The 22,249-nt window shown below is 37.8% G+C and overlaps 1 protein-coding gene across 1 annotated transcript in view; it reads left to right on the forward strand.

Moving 5' to 3' along the window:
* The window catches only part of MAN1A1 (mannosidase alpha class 1A member 1), a 692,509-nt gene that overhangs the window by 552,720 nt on the left and 117,540 nt on the right, over positions 1–22,249 (forward strand). The window contains exon 7 of the mRNA XM_053710788.1: positions 9,118–9,211. Coding sequence (XP_053566763.1) covers positions 9,118–9,211 — 94 coding nt within the window. The remainder of the gene's footprint in view (positions 1–9,117; positions 9,212–22,249) is intronic.

The following is a 22,249-nucleotide window of genomic DNA, read 5'->3' on the forward strand; positions in this document are numbered from 1 at the left end:
ACAATTTGGACGTAGTCCGTGCTCTAAAATTCTATTTAGAGGCCACTAAAGATTTCAGACAAACATCTTCTTTGTTTGTTGTTTATTCCGGTAAAAGGAGAGGTCAAAAAGCAACTTCTACCTCTCTTTCTTTTTGGCTTAAAAGCATTATCCGATTGGCTTATGAGACTGCCGGACGGCAGCCTCCTGAAAGAATCACAGCTCACTCCACTAGGGCTGTGGCTTCCACATGGGCCTTCAAGAACGAGGCTTCTGTTGACCAGATATGTAAGGCAGCGACTTGGTCTTCACTGCACACTTTTGCCAAATTTTACAAATTTGATACTTTTGCTTCTTCAGAGGCTATTTTTGGGAGAAAGGTTTTGCAAGCCGTGGTGCCTTCCATTTAGGTGACCTGATTTGCTCCCTCCCTTCATCCGTGTCCTAAAGCTTTGGTATTGGTTCCCACAAGTAAGGATGACGCCGTGGACCGGACACATCTATGTTGGAGAAAACAGAATTAATGCTTACCTGATAAATTACTTTCTCCAACGTTGTGTCCGGTCCACGGCCCGCCCTGGTTTTTTTAATCAGGTCTGATGAATTATTTTCTCTAGCTACAGTCACCACGGTATCATGTGATTTCTCCTATGCATATTTCCTCCTGTACGTCGGTCGAATGACTGGGGTAGGCGGAGCCTAGGAGGGATCATATGACCAGCTTTGCTGGGCTCTTTGCCATTTCCTGTTGGGGAAGAGAATATCCCACAAGTAAGGATGACGCCGTGGACCGGACACCGTTGGAGAAAGTAATTTATCAGGTAAGCATAAATTCTGTTTTTTTTTAATTTATTATGGAATTTATATGAGAAGTATTTGCTAACTTGTAAGGTGGTCATATAGGTTTTTTTGCTCTTAATTATATAAAATATGCTTAAGGACCAGAGACGTACCCTGTCTTTTTATGGGGGATTGTGTAATTAATAGAGCTGTCTCGCACCCAGAGGGGAGACGGCGCTATTTCCAGTGACCAGAAGGGAGGAGGGAAGGTATAATAGGGCGGTCCAGTATAAGGCAGAAATAAGTTATTACAAAGTATGATAATACTAATTTTAATGTTATAAACATTAAATGTGTCCAGTTAGAGCTCGCTGTGTAGCATGTAGCTAGGTCAGTAAAGGTGATAATGGGTCACATAAGGTATATTAATTAGTACTTTTAAGCATTTAAAAAAATCTAGGGGGGGGGGAGAATAGAAAAGCTGGTGTGAAAATTAATTACAAAATGTATTTGCAATTTACCAGTTTACATTTGTTTTCTGTACTTAAAATCTTTATACAATAAGATTCCTAGTCTGCTTAAACAAAGAGAAAGGGATTTCACATTAATAGGCAAGTGCAGCTGACTCAACACTGTTTTATTAAAATAGGCATATCAAGCACCTACACAATTGTTAGACGTTTGTAAAAACAAAATAAATCATATATTGCAATGTTTGTTTTTTTGTTTTTTCATGATGAAACATTTTGGGACATATTACGAGTGGAATGCAAAATATCGCTTATGCAAGCACGATATTTGCGTTTCACTCTGTAATACCCACACACGCAAATGTATGCTAGTATTACAAGTTGGGTGCAATGTGAACGTGACCTCGCGTTCACATTGCACGGAAGCTTTGCACTCACGAGAGCGAGCTTCCATAGGCTCCAATGAGAGCCTTGTTCTCATGCCGATGTATATGAAAATAAACATATATATTTATTGCTTATGTGTATATACACATATTAACACACATATATATATGCGTGTATATACATATATATTTACAGGGAACACACAGTTCCACATAGACCATAATGTAAAGGCTCTTTTCAGTGCTGTTTTTTTCCCTAACACCCCACATCCCCTAACTTTAACCACTAAAAAACTGTTTCGTACATTTATTTAAAAAAAAATTAAAGATGCTACAATTTTTTTATTGTAATAAGGAACCTCACACTGTATTTTGGGGGCAATTGGGGCATATTGAGATCTGATCTCCAGTTAATTTTCAAAGCTCAAACTGCTACCGTGAGCTTGGGGTAGCAATAACCAGCCACTTGTAATGGCTAGTTTCTTTCATGTAATTAGCAAGAGTCCATGAGCTAGTGACGTATGGGATATACATTCCTACCAGGAGGGGCAAAGTTTCCCAAACCTCAAAATGCCTACAAATACACCCCTCACCACACCCACAATTCAGTTTTACAAACTTTGCCTCCGATGGAGGTGGTGAAGTAAGTTTGTGCTAGATTCTACGTTGATATGCGCTCCGCAGCAAGTTGGAGCCCGGTTTTCCTCTCAGCGTGCAGTGAATGTCAGAGGGATGTGAGGAGAGTATTGCCTATTTGAATGCAGTGATCTCCTTCTAAGGGGTCTATTTCATAGGTTCTCTGTTATCGGTCGTAGAGATTCATCTCTTACCTCCCTTTTCAGATCGACGATATACTCTTATATATACCATTACCTCTGCTGATTCTCGTTTCAGTACTGGTTTGGCTATCTGCTATATGTAGATGAGTGTCCTGGGGTAAGTAAGTCTTATTTTCTGTGACACTCCAAGCTATGGTTGGGCACTTTGTTTATAAAGTTCTAAATATATGTATTCAAACATTTATTTGCCTTGACTCAGAATGTTCAACTTTCCTTATTTTCAGACAGTCAGTTTCATATTTGGGATAATGCATTTTGATTTGACCATTTTTTTCTTACCTTAAAATTTGACTTTTTCCCTGTGGGCTGTTAGGCTCGCGGGGGCTGAAAATGCTTCATTTTATTGCGTCATTCTTGGCGCGGACTTTTTTGGCGCAAAAATTCTATTTCCGTTTCCGGCGTCATACGTGTCGCCGGAAGTTGCGTCATTCTTTGACGTTATTTCGCGCCAAAAATGTCGGCGTTCCGGATGTGGCGTCATTTTTGGCGCCAAAAAGCATTTAGGCGCCAAATAATGTGGGCGTCTTATTTGGCGCGAAAAAATATGGGCGTCACTTTTGTCTCCACATTATTTAAGTCTCATTTTTTATTGCTTCTGGTTGCTAGAAGCTTGTTCTTTGGCATTTTTTCCCATTCCTGAAACTGTCATTTAAGGAATTTGATCAATTTTGCTTTATATGTTGTTTTTTCTCTTACATATTGCAAGATGTCTCACGTTGCATCTGAGCCAGAAGATACTACAGGAAAATCGCTGTCAAGTGCTGAATCTACCAAAGCTAAGTGTATCTGCTGTAAACTTTTGGTAGCTATTTCTCCAGCTGTTGTTTGTATTGATTGTCATGACAAACTTGTTAAAGCAGATAATATTTCCTTTAGTAAAGTACCATTGCCTGTTGCAGTTCCCTCAACATCTAAGGTGCAGAATGTTCCTGATAATATAAGAGATTTTGTTTCTGAATCCATAAAGAAGGCTATGTCTGTTATTTCTCCTTCTAGTAAACGTAAAAAATCTTTTAAAACTTCTCTCCCTACAGATGAATTTTTAAATGAACATCATCATTCTGATTCTGATGACTCCTCTGGTTCAGAGGATTCTGTCTCTGAGGTTGATGCTGATAAATCTTCATATTTATTTAAAATGGAATGTATTCGTTCTTTACTTAAAGAAGTTCTAATTGCTTTAGAAATAGAGGATTCTGGTCCTCTTGATACTAATTCTAAACGTTTAGATAAGGTATTTAAAGCTCCTGTGGTTATTCCAGAAGTTTTTCCTGTTCCTAATGCTATTTCTGCAGTAATTTCCAAAGAATGGGATAATTTGGGTAATTAATTTACTCCTTCTAAACGTTTTAAGCAATTATATCCTGTGCCGTCTGACAGATTAGAATTTTGGGACAAGATCCCTAAAGTTGATGGGGCTATTTCTACCCTTGCTAAACGTACTACTATTCCTACGTCAGATGGTACTTCGTTTAAGGATCCTCTAGATAGGAAAATTGAGTCCTTTCTAAGAAAAGCTTATCTGTGTTCAGGTAATCTTCTTAGACCTGCTATATCTTTGGCTGATGTTGCTGCAGCTTCAACTTTTTGGTTGGAAACTTTAGCGCAACAAGTAACACATCGTGATTCTCATGATATTATTATTCTTCTTCAGCATGCTAATAATTTTATCTGTGATGCCATTTTTGATATTATCAGAGTTGATGTTAGGTTTATGTCTCTAGCTATTTTAGCTAGAAGAGCTTTATGGCTTAAAACTTGGAATGCTGATATGGCTTCTAAATCAACTTTACTTTCCATTTCTTTCCAGGGTAACAAATTATTTGGTTCTCAGTTGGATTCCATTATTTCAACTGTTACTGGTGGGAAAGGAACTTTTTTACCACAGGATAAAAAATCTAAAGGTAAAAACAGGGCTAATAATCGTTTTCGTTCCTTTCGTTTCAACAAAGAACAAAAGCCTGATCCTTCATCCTCAGGAGCAGTTTCAGTTTGGAGACCATCTCCAGTCTGGAATAAATCCAAGCCAGCTAGAAAGGCAAAGCCTGCTTCTAAGTCCACATGAAGGTGCGGCCCTCATTCCAGCTCAGCTGGTAGGGGGCAGGTTACGTTTTTTCAAGGAAATTTGGATCAATTCTGTTCACAATCTTTGGATTCAGAGCATTGTTTCAGAAGGGTACAGAATTGGTTTCAAGTTGAGACCTCCTGCAAAGAGATTTTTTCTTTCCCGTGTCCCAGTAAATCCAGTAAAAGCTCAAGCATTTCTGAAATGTGTTTCAGATCTAGAGTTGACTGGAGTAATTATGCCAGTTCCAGTTCCGGAACAGGGGATGGGGTTTTATTCAAATCTCTTCATTGTACCAAAGAAGGAGAATTCTTTCAGACCAGTTCTGGATCTAAAAATATTGAATCGTTATGTAAGGATACCAACGTTCAAGATGGTAACTGTAAGGACTATCTTACCTTTTGTTCAGCAAGGGAATTATATGTCCACGATAGATTTACAGGATGCATATCTGCATATTCCGATTCATCCAGATCATTATCAGTTCCTGAGATTCTCGTTTCTGGACAAGCATTACCAATTTGTGGCTCTGCCGTTTGGCCTAGCTACAGCTCCAAGAATTTTTACAAAGGTTCTCGGTGCCCTGCTGTCTGTAATCAGAGAACAGGGTATTGTGGTATTTCCTTATTTGGACGATATCTTGGTACTTGCTCAGTCTTTACATTTAGCAGAATCTCATACGAATCGACTTGTGTTGTTTCTTCAAGATCATGGTTGGAGGATCAATTTACCAAAAAGTTCTTTGATTCCTCAGACAAGGGTAACCTTTCTGGGTTTCCAGATGGATTCAGTGTCCATGACTCTGTCTTTAACAGACAAGAGACGTCTAAAGTTGATTACAGCTTGTCGAAACCTTCAGTCACAATCATTCCCTTCGGTAGCCTTATGCATGGAAATTCTAGGTCTTATGACTGCTGCATCGGACGCGATCCCCTTTGCTCGTTTTCACATGCGACCTCTTCAGCTCTGTATGCTGAAGCAATGGTGCAAGGATTACACGAAGATATCTCAATTAATATCTTTAAAACCGATTGTTCGACACTCTCTAACATGGTGGACAGATCACCATCGTTTAATTCAGGGGGCTTCTTTTGTGCTTCCGACCTGGACTGTAATTTCAACAGATGCAAGTCTCACAGGTTGGGGAGCTGTGTGGGGATCTCTGACGGCACAAGGAGTTTGGGAATCTCAGGAGGTGAGATTACCGATCAATATTTTGGAACTCCGTGCAATTTTCAGAGCTCTTCAGTTTTGGCCTCTTCTGAAGAGAGAATCGTTCATTTGTTTTCAGACAGACAATGTCACAACTGTGGCATACATCAATCATCAAGGAGGGACTCACAGTCCTCTGGCTATGAAAGAAGTATCTCGAATCTTGGTTTGGGCGGAATCCAGCTCCTGTCTAATCTCTGCGGTTCATATCCCAGGTGTAGACAATTGGGAAGCGGATTATCTCAGTCGCCAAACGTTGCATCCGGGCGAATGGTCTCTTCACCCAGAGGTATTTCTTCAGATTGTTCAAATGTGGGAACTTCCAGAAATAGATCTGATGGCGTCCCATCTAAACAAGAAACTTCCCAGGTATCTGTCCAGATCCCGGGATCCTCAGGCGGAGGCAGTGGATGCATTATCACTTCCTTGGAAGTATCATCCTGCCTATATCTTTCCGCCTCTAGTTCTTCTTCCAAGAGTAATCTCCAAGATTCTGAAGGAATGCTCGTTTGTTCTGCTGGTAGCTCCGGCATGGCCTCACAGGTTTTGGTATGCGGATCTTGTCCGGATGGCCTCTTGCCAACCGTGGACTCTTCCGTTAAGACCAGACCTTCTGTCACAAGGCCCTTTTTTCCATCAGGATCTGAAATCCTTAAATTTAAAGGTATGGAGATTGAACGCTTGATTCTTGGTCAAAGAGGTTTCTCTGACTCCGTGATTAATACTATGTTACAGGCTCGTAAATCTGTATCTCGAGAGATATATTATAGAGTCTGGAAGACTTATATTTCTTGGTGTCTTTCTCATCATTTTTCTTGGCATTCTTTTAGAATACCGAGAATTTTACAGTTTCTTCAGGATGGTTTAGATAAGGGTTTGTCCGCAAGTTCTTTGAAAGGACAAATCTCTGCTCTTTCTGTTCTTTTTCACAGAAAGATTGCTATTCTTCCTGATATTCATTGTTTTGTACAAGCTTTGGTTCGTATAAAACCTGTCATTAAGTCAATTTCTCCTCCTTGGAGTTTGAATTTGGTTCTGGGAGCTCTTCAAGCTCCTCCGTTTGAACCTATGCATTCATTGGACATTAAATTACTTTCTTGGAAAGTTTTGTTCCTTTTGGCCATCTCTTCTGCTAGAAGAGTTTCTGAATTATCTGCTCTTTCTTGTGAGTCTCCTTTTCTGATTTTTCATCAGGATAAGGCGGTGTTGCGAACTTCTTTTGAATTTTTACCTAAAGTTGTGAATTCCAACAACATTAGTAGAGAAATTGTGGTTCCTTCATTATGTCCTAATCCTAAGAATTCTAAGGAGAAATCGTTGCATTCTTTGGATGTTGTTAGAGCTTTGAAATATTATGTTGAAGCTACGAAATCTTTCCGTAAGACTTCTAGTCTATTTGTTATCTTTTCCGGTTCTAGGAAAGGCCAGAAAGCTTCTGCCATTTCTTTGGCATCTTGGTTGAAATCTTTAATTCATCTTGCCTATGTTGAGTCGGGTAAAATTCCGCCTCAGAGAATTACAGCTCATTCTACTAGGTCAGTATCTACTTCCTGGGCGTTTAGGAATGAAGCTTCGGTTGACCAGATCTGCAAAGCAGCAACTTGGTCCTCTTTGCATACTTTTACTAAATTCAATCATTTTGATGTATTTTCTTCTTCTGAAGCAGTTTTTGGTAGAAAAGTACTTCAGGCAGCGGTTTCAGTTTGAATCTTCTGCTTATGTTTTTCGTTAAACTTTATTTTGGGTGTGGATTATTTTCAGCAGGAATTGGCTGTCTTTATTTTATCCCTCCCTCTCTAGTGACTCTTGTGTGGAAAGATCCACATCTTGGGTAGTCATTATCCCATACGTCACTAGCTCATGGACTCTTGCTAATTACATGAAAGAAAACATAATTTATGTAAGAACTTACCTGATAAATTCATTTCTTTCATATTAGCAAGAGTCCATGAGGCCCGCCCTTTTTTTGTGGTGGTTATGATTTTGTATAAAGCACAATTATTCCAATTCCTTATTTTATATGCTTTCGCACTTTTTTATCACCCCACTTCTTGGCTATTCGTTAAACTGAATTGTGGGTGTGGTGAGGGGTGTATTTGTAGGCATTTTGAGGTTTGGGAAACTTTGCCCCTCCTGGTAGGAATGTATATCCCATACGTCACTAGCTCATGGACTCTTGCTAATATGAAAGAAATGAATTTATCAGGTAAGTTCTTACATAAATTATGTTTTTCTATCTTGCGCCGTAAATGTGTGAATTTTCCAGTTTACGGACACGTGATAAATTAGCGCACCACTTGTAATCTAGTCCTTTATGAGAGGATTCAGTTTTGAGTTTAACGTTCATTGAATTTAAATGTATTAGTTTGGCTGATTGGTTTTACATTTTTATACATTTTTAAAGTTAAACAAGTATTAAAAGGTACAGTATTTCATTAATCTGTTATTATGATTGAAAAGTTGGTTTGGTATTAGTATAGAGTATTAAAAAAATTCAGACTGATACAGACAATTAAAAGTTATTAGTTAATGTAAAAATTACAATTTATTTACTGTTCAATTAAAGCAAGAATTTTTATACACGTTTTCTAGGTCTATGATAAGATATTGTGATAAAGTGTTATAGGAAATTGATACATTATTTTGTTGATTTCTTTTCAGTTATTTGCATAAAATAACTGATTCTTCTTATGATAAAATGACTGATGTAATTTATGTCAGTGTGATGTCATTGATGAAGTCACACACAAAATCTCCCACAGGTGGGGAAGTTAAAAGTACAGAATGGCAGAGTTTTAAATATTTAAATGATAATTTATATTTTGATATGCTTCAGAAAAAACAGAGTGTGAATAAAAAAAAAGCTGTCTCGTACAACTTAGATACATGAAACCAAAAAATTGTCTTTAATGATTTAAGTAGAACACACAATTTTAAACAACTTTCCAGTTTACTTCTATTATCAAATTTGCTTCATTCTCTTGGTATCATTTGTTGAAGGAGCAGCAATGCTCTACTGGTTTCTAACTGGACACATGGATGAGCCAATGACAATCAGTATTTATATGCAGCGACCAATCGGGCAGCTAGAACCTAGGTTCTTTGCTGCTCCTGAGCTTTCAGCAAAGGATAACAAGAGAAGGAAGCAAATTAAATAATAGAAGTAAATTGGAAAGTTGTTTAAAATTGTATGTTCTGTCTAAATTATAAATGTCTAATTAGGACTTTACATTATAAGCAGACACAGGCTATGTTCTGTTTATTAACTATATAAGTATGTAGATATCTGTTACTATTGTTGGTTATGTGCAAAAAATAAAACTGTATATCTGATATTTTTAAAACCTTAAACGTTTTTAGTTGATAAAGATTTATTCTTGTTTTAGGTCACGAACATTCGAAAAGTGTTGAACAGACTGGATAAACCACAAGGTCTATACCCAAACTATTTAAATCCAAGCAGTGGTCAGTGGGGTCAACGTGAGTATTGATATTCTTAATAAGTACTTTATTTATGTAGTTTGTTTTTCAGGGTGTTTAGTTTAAAAAAAAATGCAGTTATTATCTATACTAATCGTATTAAGCTGTCATATTGACTGATTGTTTTGTGCATTATAAAGTAAGTTAAAAAGGAACTCAAAATGTTCTGCTACGTATATGAAAGAGCCAGCGGCAAGACCCATGCTATTATGGCCTTGCCTTTGCTGGCAAGAGAGGTGCTATTATGGTCTTGCCTTTGCCGGCGAGACTCTTGCTGTTATGGCCTTGCCTTTGCTGGTGAGACTTGCTCTATTATGGTCTTGCCTTTGCCGACGAGACTCATTCTATTATGGGCCGAAAAACCCTTACTAACCAGCGACATACAGGGTAATGAGTTAAACAACATTCTAATTTATTTCTCTTATCTAATTTGCTTTCTTTTATTAGTATCTCGTGTTAAAAAGCATACCTAGGTAGTTTCAGGCGCAGCAGTGCACTGCTGGGAGCTAGTTGCTCATTGGTGGCTTCACATATATGCCCTTTTTCATTGGCTCACCAGATGTGTTCAGCTAGCTCTCAGCTGTGCGTTGCTGTTCCTTTAACAAAGCATATCAAGAGAATTAAGAAAATTAGTTAATAGAAGTAAATTAGAAAGTTGTTTAAAATGGTATGATTTATCTGAATAATGATAGAAAAAAGTTGGGTTTATTGTTCCTTTAATTGGTGATATATACTATACATAAAAAAATGACCTTGGTGTCTAAAGGACTATGCATCCAAAAGAGCACTCTCTCTTTAAGGGACACTGAACCCAAATGTTTTCTTTCGCGATTCAGATAGAGCATGCAATTATAAGCAACTTTCTAATTTACTCCTATTATTATTTTTCTTTGTTCTTTTGCTATCTTTATTTGAAAAAGAAGGCATCTAAGCTAAGGAGCCAGCCAATTTTTGGTTCAGACCTGGACAGCACTTGTTTATTAGTGGGTGAATTTATCCACCAATCAGCAAGAATAACCCAAGTTGTTCACCAAAAATGGGCTGACATCTAAACTTACATTCTTGCTTTTCAAATAAAGATACCAGGAGAATGAAGAAAATTTGATAATAGGAGTAAATTAAAAAGTTGCTTAAAATTGCTGCTCTATCTGAATCACAAAAGAAAAAATTTGGGTTCAGTGTCCCTTTAAGATGCTAACCCCTTAGCTCAATGTGATGTATATATGTTTTAGTGCAGTACTTTGCTTATTGTACTGCACAATGTGTGTGTAAAGTTATAACAGAGCTGGAGTTCCTGAGCTCCAGGCTTCTGCCCGCATATGGAACCATTGCGCGATAGGTGCTCTGGTTCCAAGGCAGATACCAAATCAATACAGACGGTGACACTGTGTGTGTCACTGTCTGTAACGATCACATGCTGGTGCCGGCGGGAGATATGGGAGAGAATCCGGGAGACAGGTGGGCATTCCAGCAGCGAAGGGTGTGGGAGGGCCTTACACTGTGGAAAATAAAAAGTAAAGGGAGAGGGAGGGAAGGGGGCAACACTACAAAAAAAATGGTGTGGGTGGTCCCTAAGTAATGATTGCGGGAGGTGGGGGGACCACTACACTGCATAAAATAAAATAAAAAAATAATGGGGGAAAAAATTCAAGAATTACATTTTATAGGTACTGGCAGATAGCTACCAGTTTCTAAGATGGCAGACACAGTTGTGGGGGGGGGGGGGTAGAGAGTTTTTTGTGAGGGCTCAGGGAGGTTGCAGGTTAAGGGGGATCCTACATTGCAGAAAATAAAAAAAAATACTTAATTATTTTTGAAAAAAATTGCATTAAAACTTAACGGCTAGATTTAGAGTTCTGCGGCCAAAGGGGTGCGTTAGCTATGCGTGCTTTTTTCCCCCCGCACCTATTAAATACCGCTGTTATTTAGAGTTCACAGAATGGCTGCGTTAGGCTCCAAAAAGGAAGCGTACAGGCATATTTACCGCCACTACAACTCTAAATACCAGCTGTGCTTACGGACGCGACCAGCTTCAAAAACGTGCTCGTGCATGATTCCCCCATAGGAAACAATGGGGCCGTTTGAGCTTAAAAAAAAACCTAACACCTGCAAAAAAGCAGCGTTCAGCTCCTAACGCAGCCCCATTGTTTCCTATGGGGAAACACTTCCCAAGTCTGCACCAAACACCCTAACATGTACCCCAAGTCTAAACACCCCTAACCTTACACTTATTAACGCCTAATCTGCCGCCCCCGCTATCGCTGACCCCTGCATTATACTATTAACCCCTAATCTGCCGCTCCGTACACCGCCGCAACCTACATTATCCCTATGTACCCCTAATCTGCCAATCTGATTGGAACAGCCAATAGAATGCGAGCTCAATCTGATTGGCTGATTGGATCAGCCAATCCGATTGAACTTGAATCTGATTGGCTGATTCCATCAGCCAATCAGAATTTTCCTACCTTAATTCCGATTGGCTGATAGAATCCTATCAGCCAATCGGAATTTGAGGGACACCATCTTGGATGACGTCCCTTAAAGGAACCGTCATTCATCGGGAAGTCGTCGGCCAGGATGAATGTTCCGCGTCGGCGGGATGAAGATGGATCCGGAATTAAGAAGATATAAGATGCCGCTTGATAGAAGACTTCAGCCGGATGATGGATCTCTTCAGCCCCCGCTTGGATCAAGACTTCAACCGGATGATGGATCTCTTCAGCCCCCGCTTGGATCAAGACTTCAGCCGGATGATGGACCTCTTCAGCCCCCGCTTGGGCTTGGATAAAGACTTCGGAGCCTCCTCTGGACGGATCGTTGATACCCGGCGTGGTGAAGACAAGGTAGGAAGATCTTCAGGGGCTTAGTGTTAGGTTTATTTAAGGGGGGTTTGGGTTAGATTAGGGGTATGTGGGTGGTGGGTTGTAATGTTGGGGGGGGTATTGTATGTTGTTGTTTTTTACAGGCAAAAGAGCAGAATTCTTTGGGGCATGCCCCGCAAAAGGCCCTTTTAAGGGCTGGTAAGGTAAAAAAGCTTTTCTATTTTTATTTTAGAATAGGGTAGGGCATTTTTTTATTTTGGGGGGCTTTGTTATTTTATTAGGGGGCTTAGAGTAGGTGTAATTAGCTTAAAATTGTTGTAATATTTTTATAATGTTTGTAAATTATTTTTTTATTTTTTGTAACTTAGTTTTTTTTTATTTTTTGTACTTTAGTTAGTTAATTTAATTGTATTTATTTGTAGGTATTTGTATGTAATTAATTTATTGATAGTGTAGTGTTAGGTTTAATTGTAGATAATTGTAGGTATTTTATTTAATTTATTTATTGATAGTGTAGTGTTAGGTTTAATTGTAACTTAGGTTAGGATTTATTTTACAGGTAATTTTGTAATTATTTTAACTAGGTAGCTATTAAATAGTTATTAACTATTTAATAGCTATTGTACCTGGTTAAAATAAATACAAAGTTGCCTGTAAAATAAATATTAATCCTAAAATAGCTACAATATAATTATAATTTATATTGTAGCTATATTAGGGTTTATTTTACAGGTAAGTATTTAGATTTAAATAGGAATAATTTATTTAATAAGAGTTAATTTATTTTGTTAGAAAAAAATTATATTTAACTTAGGGGGGTGTTAGTGTTAGGGTTAGACTTGGCTTTAGGGGTTAATAACTTTATTATAGTAGCGGTGAGGTCCGGTCGGCAGATTAGGGGTTAATAATTGTAGGTAGGTGGCGGCGACATTGGGGGCGGCAGATTAGGGGTTAATAAATATAATATAGGGATCGGCGGTGTTAGGGGCAGCAGATTAGGGGTACATAGGGATAATGTAGGTTGCGGCGGTGTGCGGTCGGCAGAATAGGGGTTAAAAAATGTTATTATAGTGGCGGCGATGTGGGGGGCCTCGGTTTAGGGGTACATAGGTAGTTTATGGGTGTTAGTGTACTTTAGAGCATATTAGTTAAGAGCTTTATGAACCGGCGTTAGCCCAGAAAGCTCTTAACTCCTGGCTTTTCTCTGCGGCTGGAGTTTTGTCGTTCGATTTCTAACGCTCACTTCAGCCAAGACTCTAAATACCGGCGTTAGAAAGATCCCATTGAAAAGATAGGATATGCAAATGGCGTAAGGGGATCTGCGGTATGGAAAAGTCGCGGCTGGAAAGTGAGCGTTAGACCCTTACCTACACGACTCTAAATACCAGCGGTAGCCCAAAACCATCGTTAGGAGCCCCTAACGCTGGTTTTGACGGCTAACGCAGAACTCTAAATCTAGGCGTAATATTGGCAGACTGTCTGCCAGTACCTAAGATGGTGGGGGCTGGAAGAGGGAAGAGAGCTATTTGGGAGGGATCAGGTAAGGGTCAGGGGTGGGAGGTGTCAGGTGGGAGGGTAATTTCTACACTAAAGCTAAAATTAACCTTACAAGCTACCTGATTAACCCCTTCACTGCTTGGAATAATAGACATGTGGTGGGCAGCTGCAGATAGTGGCATTCCAGAGAAGCGTTTATAATCATTTGTGCTATGTAAATAATGTAAATAATTTCAGTGAGAAACCCAAAGTTTGTGAAAAAGTTAACAATTTTTTGTTTGGCAGTGAAATTTGGGCATGAAATATACCAAAATGGCCCTAGATAAATACCTTGTGTTGTCTACTTAAAAAAACATATATATAGTTTTGACAGGTAAATAGAAAAAACAAGGCTCTATTTCTGTTTAAATGGAGTGATAGCAAAAATGCTAAAAATTCTCCGGTATTTTGGGCAAGTTCTTCTCAGAAAGTCCCGGTAGGGAAAGGGTTAAAATATTTTTTCCCATGGAAAAAGTTTACTATATTGCCAGAAAAAAAAAAAAAAGAAAAAAAATTCAAAACAATGAGAAAGCAGAACCCCGAACGCCAAAATGAAGGTAGGGGTAATTGACCCCTATTGGCTGAATGGAGTTCAGCTTAAGGTCAAGGGGGCGTGGCTGGAGGCAAAGTTTTTAAATTCGTTGGTGTACAGTGGATTCGCGCTCTTTTTCAGTCACTTACCTGAGCGGGAGAAGAAGGGCTTCAGTGCCCACCCTCCCTCCCTGTTTTTTATTTTTTTTTCTTCTTTGTTAAAAAAAAAAAAAAAAAAGTTTATTATAAATAAATAATTTATATAAAAAAAATTTTTTTTAAAGGGTAAACGTGTGCACATTGTTTAGTGTATATGGTTGTCGCAGCAGGGGCGGGGTGCTTGCCCTGGGTGATGGCTTACGCCATGGTTGGGGTTCATGGTACCTCCTGTTGGGATAGGCAGGAGAGGTGATTTTCATGGGGAGGCGTGCCTTATGGGTGCAGGCACGGAAAATATTTATTTGGTAGGGCAAGCCTTGGTTTTATGGATTTAAGTTTTAAAGAAAAGTTATTTATGTTGTTAATAATAATAAAATATGCTGCGGCCTTTTTTACCCCAACTCTGGTGTTTGTGTTATTTATTTGGGATTGGGTTTGTTGGGGGACGGAATGTATAGACAATTTGGGGTCAATGTAATTTCTTGGGTTTGAAACACCTTATCTTATTTCTTCTATGTCTATTTTTTCTTAACTTGGTCGCCATTTTTGTTGAGGAAAAATGCAATCTGTATTAATGCATGATTATAATTATAAAACAATTCCCAAAAACTAAAGCTTTTAAAAGGACACAAAACCCAATTTTTTTCTTTCAGATAGAGCATACAATTTTTAAAAACTTTACAATTTATTTCTTGTATCTAATTTGCTTTGTTCTCTTGGTATCTTTGTTGGAATGCATACATAGGAAGGTTCAGGAGCAGGGAGCTAGCTGCTAAGTAACTGCACATATATGCCTCTTGTGATTGGCTTACTGATGTGTTCAGCTAGCTCACTGTATTGCATTTCTGCTCCTTCAAGGATACCAAGAGAATTAAGTACATTGTTTACCCATATATATATACTCTAAATCACTTATTTTCAAATATGTCCTCAAACCTCCCCAACAGGCCAGGTTTTCAGAATTACCTTTGATGAGAGCAGGTAAAAAAAAATATGTTTACTAATAACATTATTATTTCACCTGTGCTACTTTTCAGATATCCTCAAAATGTGGCCTTTTAGGGAGGTCTGAGTATAAGTTTAAAAACCAGTGCTCTAAATGAATTATGAAATAAAAATTTGGGTTTTATGTCCCTTTAAAATTACTTTGCTTTTAGAAAATATTTACCATGACAAGGCTTGTTTGTAAATGTAATTTATATTACTTATTTTAAAATAAACCTTAAAAATACTGGTAAACCTAGAACTGAGTAATTATATCTGTGGCTAAGTGTATAAAGCTAACTAGAAAATATCACATGGACGTCTGTGTGTAAAAAAAATGTTTTACCTCAAAATATCCCAAGTAGCCACATCCATTTGTAAAGGGACTTTAAGAATCCAATCATGATGCAAGTTCTAGGTCTTGCAAGGGAGCGTTAATCTGGCGCACAGTCACTTTATTTCCCTCCCCAGATTAAAAAAAGTTTACTATAAACTATTGTGAGAGTACAGTGAAAGCCCACAAGATCACAGTAAAAGGGTGAATTCAGCACTCATGTTGCTGTTTATTTCATCACGCAGATGACCATTAAAAAAAAAGAGAGTACCTGAAGGATCACTGCTTACAGAGCACTTACAGTGATGAGCTAAAGACATTTTGATACAAAATAACTTTTTTTTTTTTACATAAAGATGTTCAAGTAATTTAGAATTAACATAACATGTCCCTTTAAATACACAGTGTTTCTGTGAAACAAAAGGAAAAATTTGTGAGAAAAATAGTTGAGAAGGGAGTTTTTTGTGAGGTAATATAGGAAATGTTTGTTTAACAGAGGTAAAAATTGTACATTTATTTATTGGTGGGAAAAGCTAGGGGCTGTTTTAGGTTCTGGGACACATCTTGGCCATTACAGCTCCAAAATGTCTGCACTTATGGGAAAAAATGAATGGTGACTTCAGAAAATGAACAACTCAAATCCATTTTACTCTTTTCTAAGATCTCAAAGATCTCAAAGTGAGATCCGGGTAATGAGCTGATAGATTCCATTAAAACAAAACGTCTAACTAGCATGACAAAAAGTATTTGTCTAAATAATTGCAGTTATTCAAATCCCCTTACTAGGATGACTTCATGGAGGAATTTTCTTGGTATTGAACTGTGGGAGAAGCATGCCAATGTATGACTATTCTGATTAACACTTTTATTATCTTAACTGAAGTATCATACATTAAAGGATTTGGAAAGTACTCTTGTGAATATTGAATGTTCTCACAAAATGTACAAATTATGTTTATTAAAGTTTTTTTTCTCCAAATTAGATAGCCAATTAATATTAAATTAACTTCTATGGAAAGTAAATGAGCTTGGAAGTTAATAGAAATCTCATTTGTTAGACATTGCTTTCCGTTCCCAGCCTTCCAGTGAAATCTATTCACAGGCAATAACAAGACATCTTAAATCGGCATTGGCTGTAACTGCTGACAGATAATGAGAGACATTGTGATCTATGCTCTTCAGGGGAATAAAAAGTATAGTGCATTAACAAAGCAAACTTTTGTTTGTCTCTATTCACACTCTTTTTGTCTGTTAAATATTTATCCCTTTTCAGATTATTAATTGCGACATCCAAAATGTTTTTTCTCTTCTGTTCAGTAACTAAGGATAAAATAAAGATGCTTTGTCTAGATTGACACAGAACTGAATAAAATCTAAAAGCAGATCTACTTTAATATGTTTTTGATTTTAATACAATAATCCACACATTTGCTCATAGCATATACTGTATAAGCAATAATGCACTGCATTACAATTTTTTTAAAATAACTATTTTTATTAGCACAATTTACATGATTTTGTTAACAAAGAATGGTCTGGGAAAACACCCCTTAGTGGAATCTATGTTCTTGGCTCCTTTGATGTGGCCAATTAGGGACAAGTGTAAGCCAACCAATCACTATGTAGAATTAAGTATGCTGGAGACGCTCCAGTCTTTCTGGAAGAAAGTAGAACAAACACACTTTTCAAAGGTATTTTATATCAAAAACATGCAAAATAGCCAATGAGAAGTATATTGCAATGTTTTATTTTACTTAAATGTGTTACATGGAGATTTAAACGTTGAGTTTATTGTGCTTTTAAAGGGACACTAAACCCCCAAAAATTATTTCATGATTCAGGTGGAGAATACAATTTTAGACACCATTCAAATATACTTCTATTATATAATTTGCTTCATTCTTTAGATATCCTTTGTTGAAGAAATAGCAATGCACAGGGGTGAGCCAATCACACAAGGCCCTCTATGTGCAGCCACCAATCAGCAGCTACTGAGCCTATCTAGATATGCATTTCAGCAAAGGCTATTAAGAGAATAAAGCAAATTAGATAATAGAAGTACATTAGAAAGGTGTTTAAAATTGCATGTTCTTTTTAAATCACGAAAGAAAACATTTGGGTTTCATGTCCCTTTAAGTGTTTGACCGCTGTAAAAATGCATAGCCTTTATTTTCAGTACTTTTAGTTATTATGTCAAGCGTTTTCATGAAAATGTGTAGTAAATTACCACAGTCTTTTCAAAGTATGTCTTTAATCACTGGGAACATTTTTTTTTAAATAGTTTTTATCAAAGTATGTTTTTCACATTTGCTTTGATACAAGTATTGCTGCTGAAACTGAAAACATAGTGATTTTACCTTTGTATTAATTCAAATAAAAACATCCTACCTGTCTCTTAAGGTTGCTGTTATTGTGCGTACTATTATGTTGGTGGCATTAGCCAGGCATTCATCCAGCTAATCCTTAGTAGTGGGTGGATATATAATAAGAACCACATAAGCTGAAGTACTTATTTGGGGACAAAGCATGAATACATTCAGGGTTGTGGAAGGTATTGCATTTTTGTTACAACTTTTTATTTTTTTTAATTTCACTGTAATTTAAAATTGTATGATACAAACAAAATATAATATTAATTAAAAACAAATCATATGATAACTTTAAATTAGTTTTTTTTTCCTTAATATTTTGGGTGAAATAAATGTTGATATGATAGATATTTAAAAATTCCATATTTTATTTTTTATTGTTCTATATTTTTTAAATGCAGTATTAATTGCTTTTAAGGTGAATGCAATTTTAGAAAAAGTGCTTTTGAGAAGTTGACTAGATTGATGGACTTTAACCCCTTAATGACCACAGCACTTTTCCATTTTCTGTCCGTTTGGGACCAAGGCTATTTTTTCATTTTTGCGGTGTTTGTGTTTAGCTGTAATTTTCTTCTTACTCATTTACTGTACCCACACATATTATATACTGTTTTTCTCGCCACTAAATGGACTTTCTAAAGATACCATTATTTTCATCATATCTTATAATTTACTATAAAAAAAATATAAAATATGAGGAAAAATTGAAAAAAACACACTTTTTCTAACTTTGACCCCCAAAATCTGTTACATATCTACAACCACCAAAAAACACCCATGCTAAATAGTTTCAAAATTTTGTCCTGAGTCTAGAAATACCCAATGTTTACATGTTCTTTGCTTTTTTTGCAAGTTATAGGGCCATAAATACAAGTAGCACTTTGCTATTTCCAAACCACTTTTTTCCAAAATTAGCGCTAGTTACATTAGAACACTAATATCTTTCAGGAATCCCTGAATATCCCTTGACATGTATATATTTTTTTTTAGTAGACATCCCAAAGTATTGATCTAGGCCAATTTTGGTATATTTCATACCACCATTTCACCGCCAAATGCGATCAAATACAAAAAATCGTTCACTTTTTCACAAATTTTTTCACAAACTTTTGGTTTCTCACTGAAATTATTTACAAACAACTTGTGCAATTATGGCATAAATGGTTGTAAATTCTTCTCTGGGATCCCCTTTGTTCAGAAATTGCAGACATATATGGCTTTGGCGTTGCTTTTTGGTAATTAGAAGGCCGCTAAATGCCGCTGCGCACCACAAGTGTATTATGCCCAGCAGTTAAGGGGTTAATTAGGGAGCTTTTAGGGAGCTTGTAGGGTTAATTTTAGCTTTAGTGTAGTATAGTAGACAACCCCAAGTATTGATCTAGGCACATTTTGGTATATTTCATGCCACCATTTCACCGCCAAATGCGATCAAATTGAAAAAAAAGTTAAATTTTTCACAATTTTAGGTTTCTCACTGAAATAATTTACAAACAGCTTGTGCAATTATGGCACAAATGGTTGTAAATACTTGTCTGGGATCCCCTTTGTTCAGAAATAGCAGACATATATGACTTTGGCGTTGCTTTCTGGTAATTAGAAGGCCGCTAAATCCTGCTGCGCCTCACACGTGTATTATGGCTAGCAGTGAAGGGGTTAATTAGGGAGTTTGTAGGGAGCTTGCAGGGTTAATTTTAGCTTTAGTGTAGAGATCAGCCTCCCACCCGACACATCCCACCCCCTGATCCCTCCCAAACAGCTCCCTTCCCTCCCCCACCCCACAATTGTCCCCGCCATCTTAAGTACTGGCAGAAAGTCTGCCAGTACTAAAATAAAAGGGTTTTTTTAAAAAAAATAAAAACATTTTTTTAGCATATTTACATATGCTAGGGTGTAGGATCCCCCCCTTAGCCCCCAACCTCCCTGATCCCCCCCAAAACCACTCTCTGACCATCCCCTCTGCCTCATTGGGGGCCATCTTGGGTACTGGCAGCTGTCTGCCAGTACCCAGTTTGCAAAAAAAAGTGGTTTTTTTATATTTATTTGGATTTTTTCTGTAGTGTAGCTTCCCCCCCCACACAGACAAACACCCACCACCTTGCTGATCTTTATTTTTTTTTTATAAAAAGGCATTTACAAACTTTTTTTTAAGTTATTTTCTGTAGTGTAGCGGTTCCCACCCGCTCCCTCCCCGTGCACGCGCCCGCCCTCGCCCTCCCGTGCACGCGCGCGCGTCCATGCGCACCCCCGCGTGCCCCCGCTCATCCCCGCCCACGATCCCGCCCCCCCTGCAGATATCCAGGGCCATCGATGGCCGCCACCCGCCTCCCGGTCCGGCTCCCACCCACCAACGCAGGGAGCCACCGATCTCCGGTGCAGAGAGGGCCACAGAGTGGCTCTCTCTGCACCGGATGGCTTAAAAAAGTTATTGCAGGATGCCTCCATATCGAGGCATCACTGCAATAACCGGAAAGCAGCTGGAAGCGAGCAGGATCGCTTCCAGCTGCTTTCCAAACCGAGGACGTGCAGGGTACGTTCTCAGGCATTAACTGCCTTTTTTTTGAGGACGTACCCTGCATGTCCTCGGTCGTTAAGGGGTTAAAAAAAAAAAAAAAAAACCTTTTTGATCAGACACCTAATTTGTCAAATGTATCTATTTCTTACATTATGCTCTGTAGCAGGTGTTTTTTTTCCAATTTAAAGGGACAATCTACTCCAGAATATTTGTTTAAAAAGATAGATAATCCCTTTATTACCCATTCCCCAGTTGTGCATAACCAACACTGTTATATTAATATACCTTTTACCTCTCTGATTACCTTGTATCTAAGCCTCTGCAGACTGCCCCCATTATTTCTTTTATTTTGACAGACTTGCATTTTAGTCACTCGGTGCTAACTCATAAGTAACTCCACGGGAGTGAGCACACTTATCTATGTAGCACACATGAAATGGCCCTGTCTAGCTTTGAAAAACTGTCAAAATGCCCTCAGATAAGAGGCGGCATTCAAGGGCATAGAAATTAGCATAAGGGCTTCCCTATGTTTAGTTTCCAACAAAAGCAAATTGGTAGGTTGTTGAAAATTCATTACTAGTTGGAAGTGTCGCCTTGAAGTAGATCTTTTTAGGGAGTGCACCACCCGGCTGATTTTACAGACCACCCGATTAAAATGTTAGCCATTATAAAGCTAGTAGCTTATATATATAAAAAAAAATGGAATTGCACAAATTATCATTTAATACATTTATATTAAATTATGCAATTAATTTGTTTTGGATAGATGAAAATGATTTAATAATAGAAAATATTACACTGCCCCCACCCTGCTACTTACTCGGCTGGCAACATTTTCTGTGGAGAACAGAGCAGCTTTAAATAGTCTTGGAAACTTTCCCTTTAGCTGTACATACTAATATTATCTTTCCATTTATTTTCCCAACTAGTTAGTAATGTGGGTTGTAGGTCTTTTCCATCTTGGAACTATTGTTTTTTTGTTGTGCATGTGGTCTGGTCTCACTTGTCTTTTTGCTGTGCCTCATATCATCTGTTCTTTCTTATTTAACCATATTGAGTCCGTATTCTGTCATAACATGCTTAGCTTAGGTATGGTAGTAAAAATGTATGGGCCTGTAAGGGTTGTATCACCCCCTGACCATTGACGGCCCACTGTCATTGACCTTTCCAAGTTGCCCAACCATACAGACACTCTAGTATAAGAGAATTATTCCTGAGTTTTTTACAATGGATTTATGGACTGGCTGACACTGAGTGTACTCTTCCTATTCTCCTTATTCAAACAATTTGGTGGTGCAGGCATAATAGTATTTGCTGGGTAACTGTGTTATGCTTATTGTTGAATGTGTACCAGGAGCATAATGGGTCTGTATGTAGGCCTGAGTTTCTCCTCCTAAACATAAAAGAAGTTAGAAGAGGTAAGGCCCCATTTTATATGAATTTAACCATTCGTTTCCTTAAAGTTTGATAGTGTAAACCTGCAAAGGACAAATATAGCCAGTGACTGGAAGGATTGCGCAATTGCCTCTGCTCAGAACTAGCAGTACTTCTTCAGCTCCTTTGCGAGGGCTTAATACACATCATTCACTTGCCAGTAGTACAAATATTAAAAGCTCTAACAAAGTTGAGCATTCCATTTCTTTCATGTAATTAGCAAGAGTCCATGAGCTAGTGACGTATGGGATATACATTCCTACCAGGAGGGGCAAAGTTTCCCAAACCTCAAAATGCCTACAAATACACCCCTCACCACACCCACAAATCAGTTTTACAAACTTTGCCTCCTAT

This window comes from Bombina bombina, chromosome 4 (genome assembly GCF_027579735.1).
Source record: "Bombina bombina isolate aBomBom1 chromosome 4, aBomBom1.pri, whole genome shotgun sequence".
Lineage (NCBI taxonomy): Eukaryota > Metazoa > Chordata > Amphibia > Anura > Bombinatoridae > Bombina > Bombina bombina.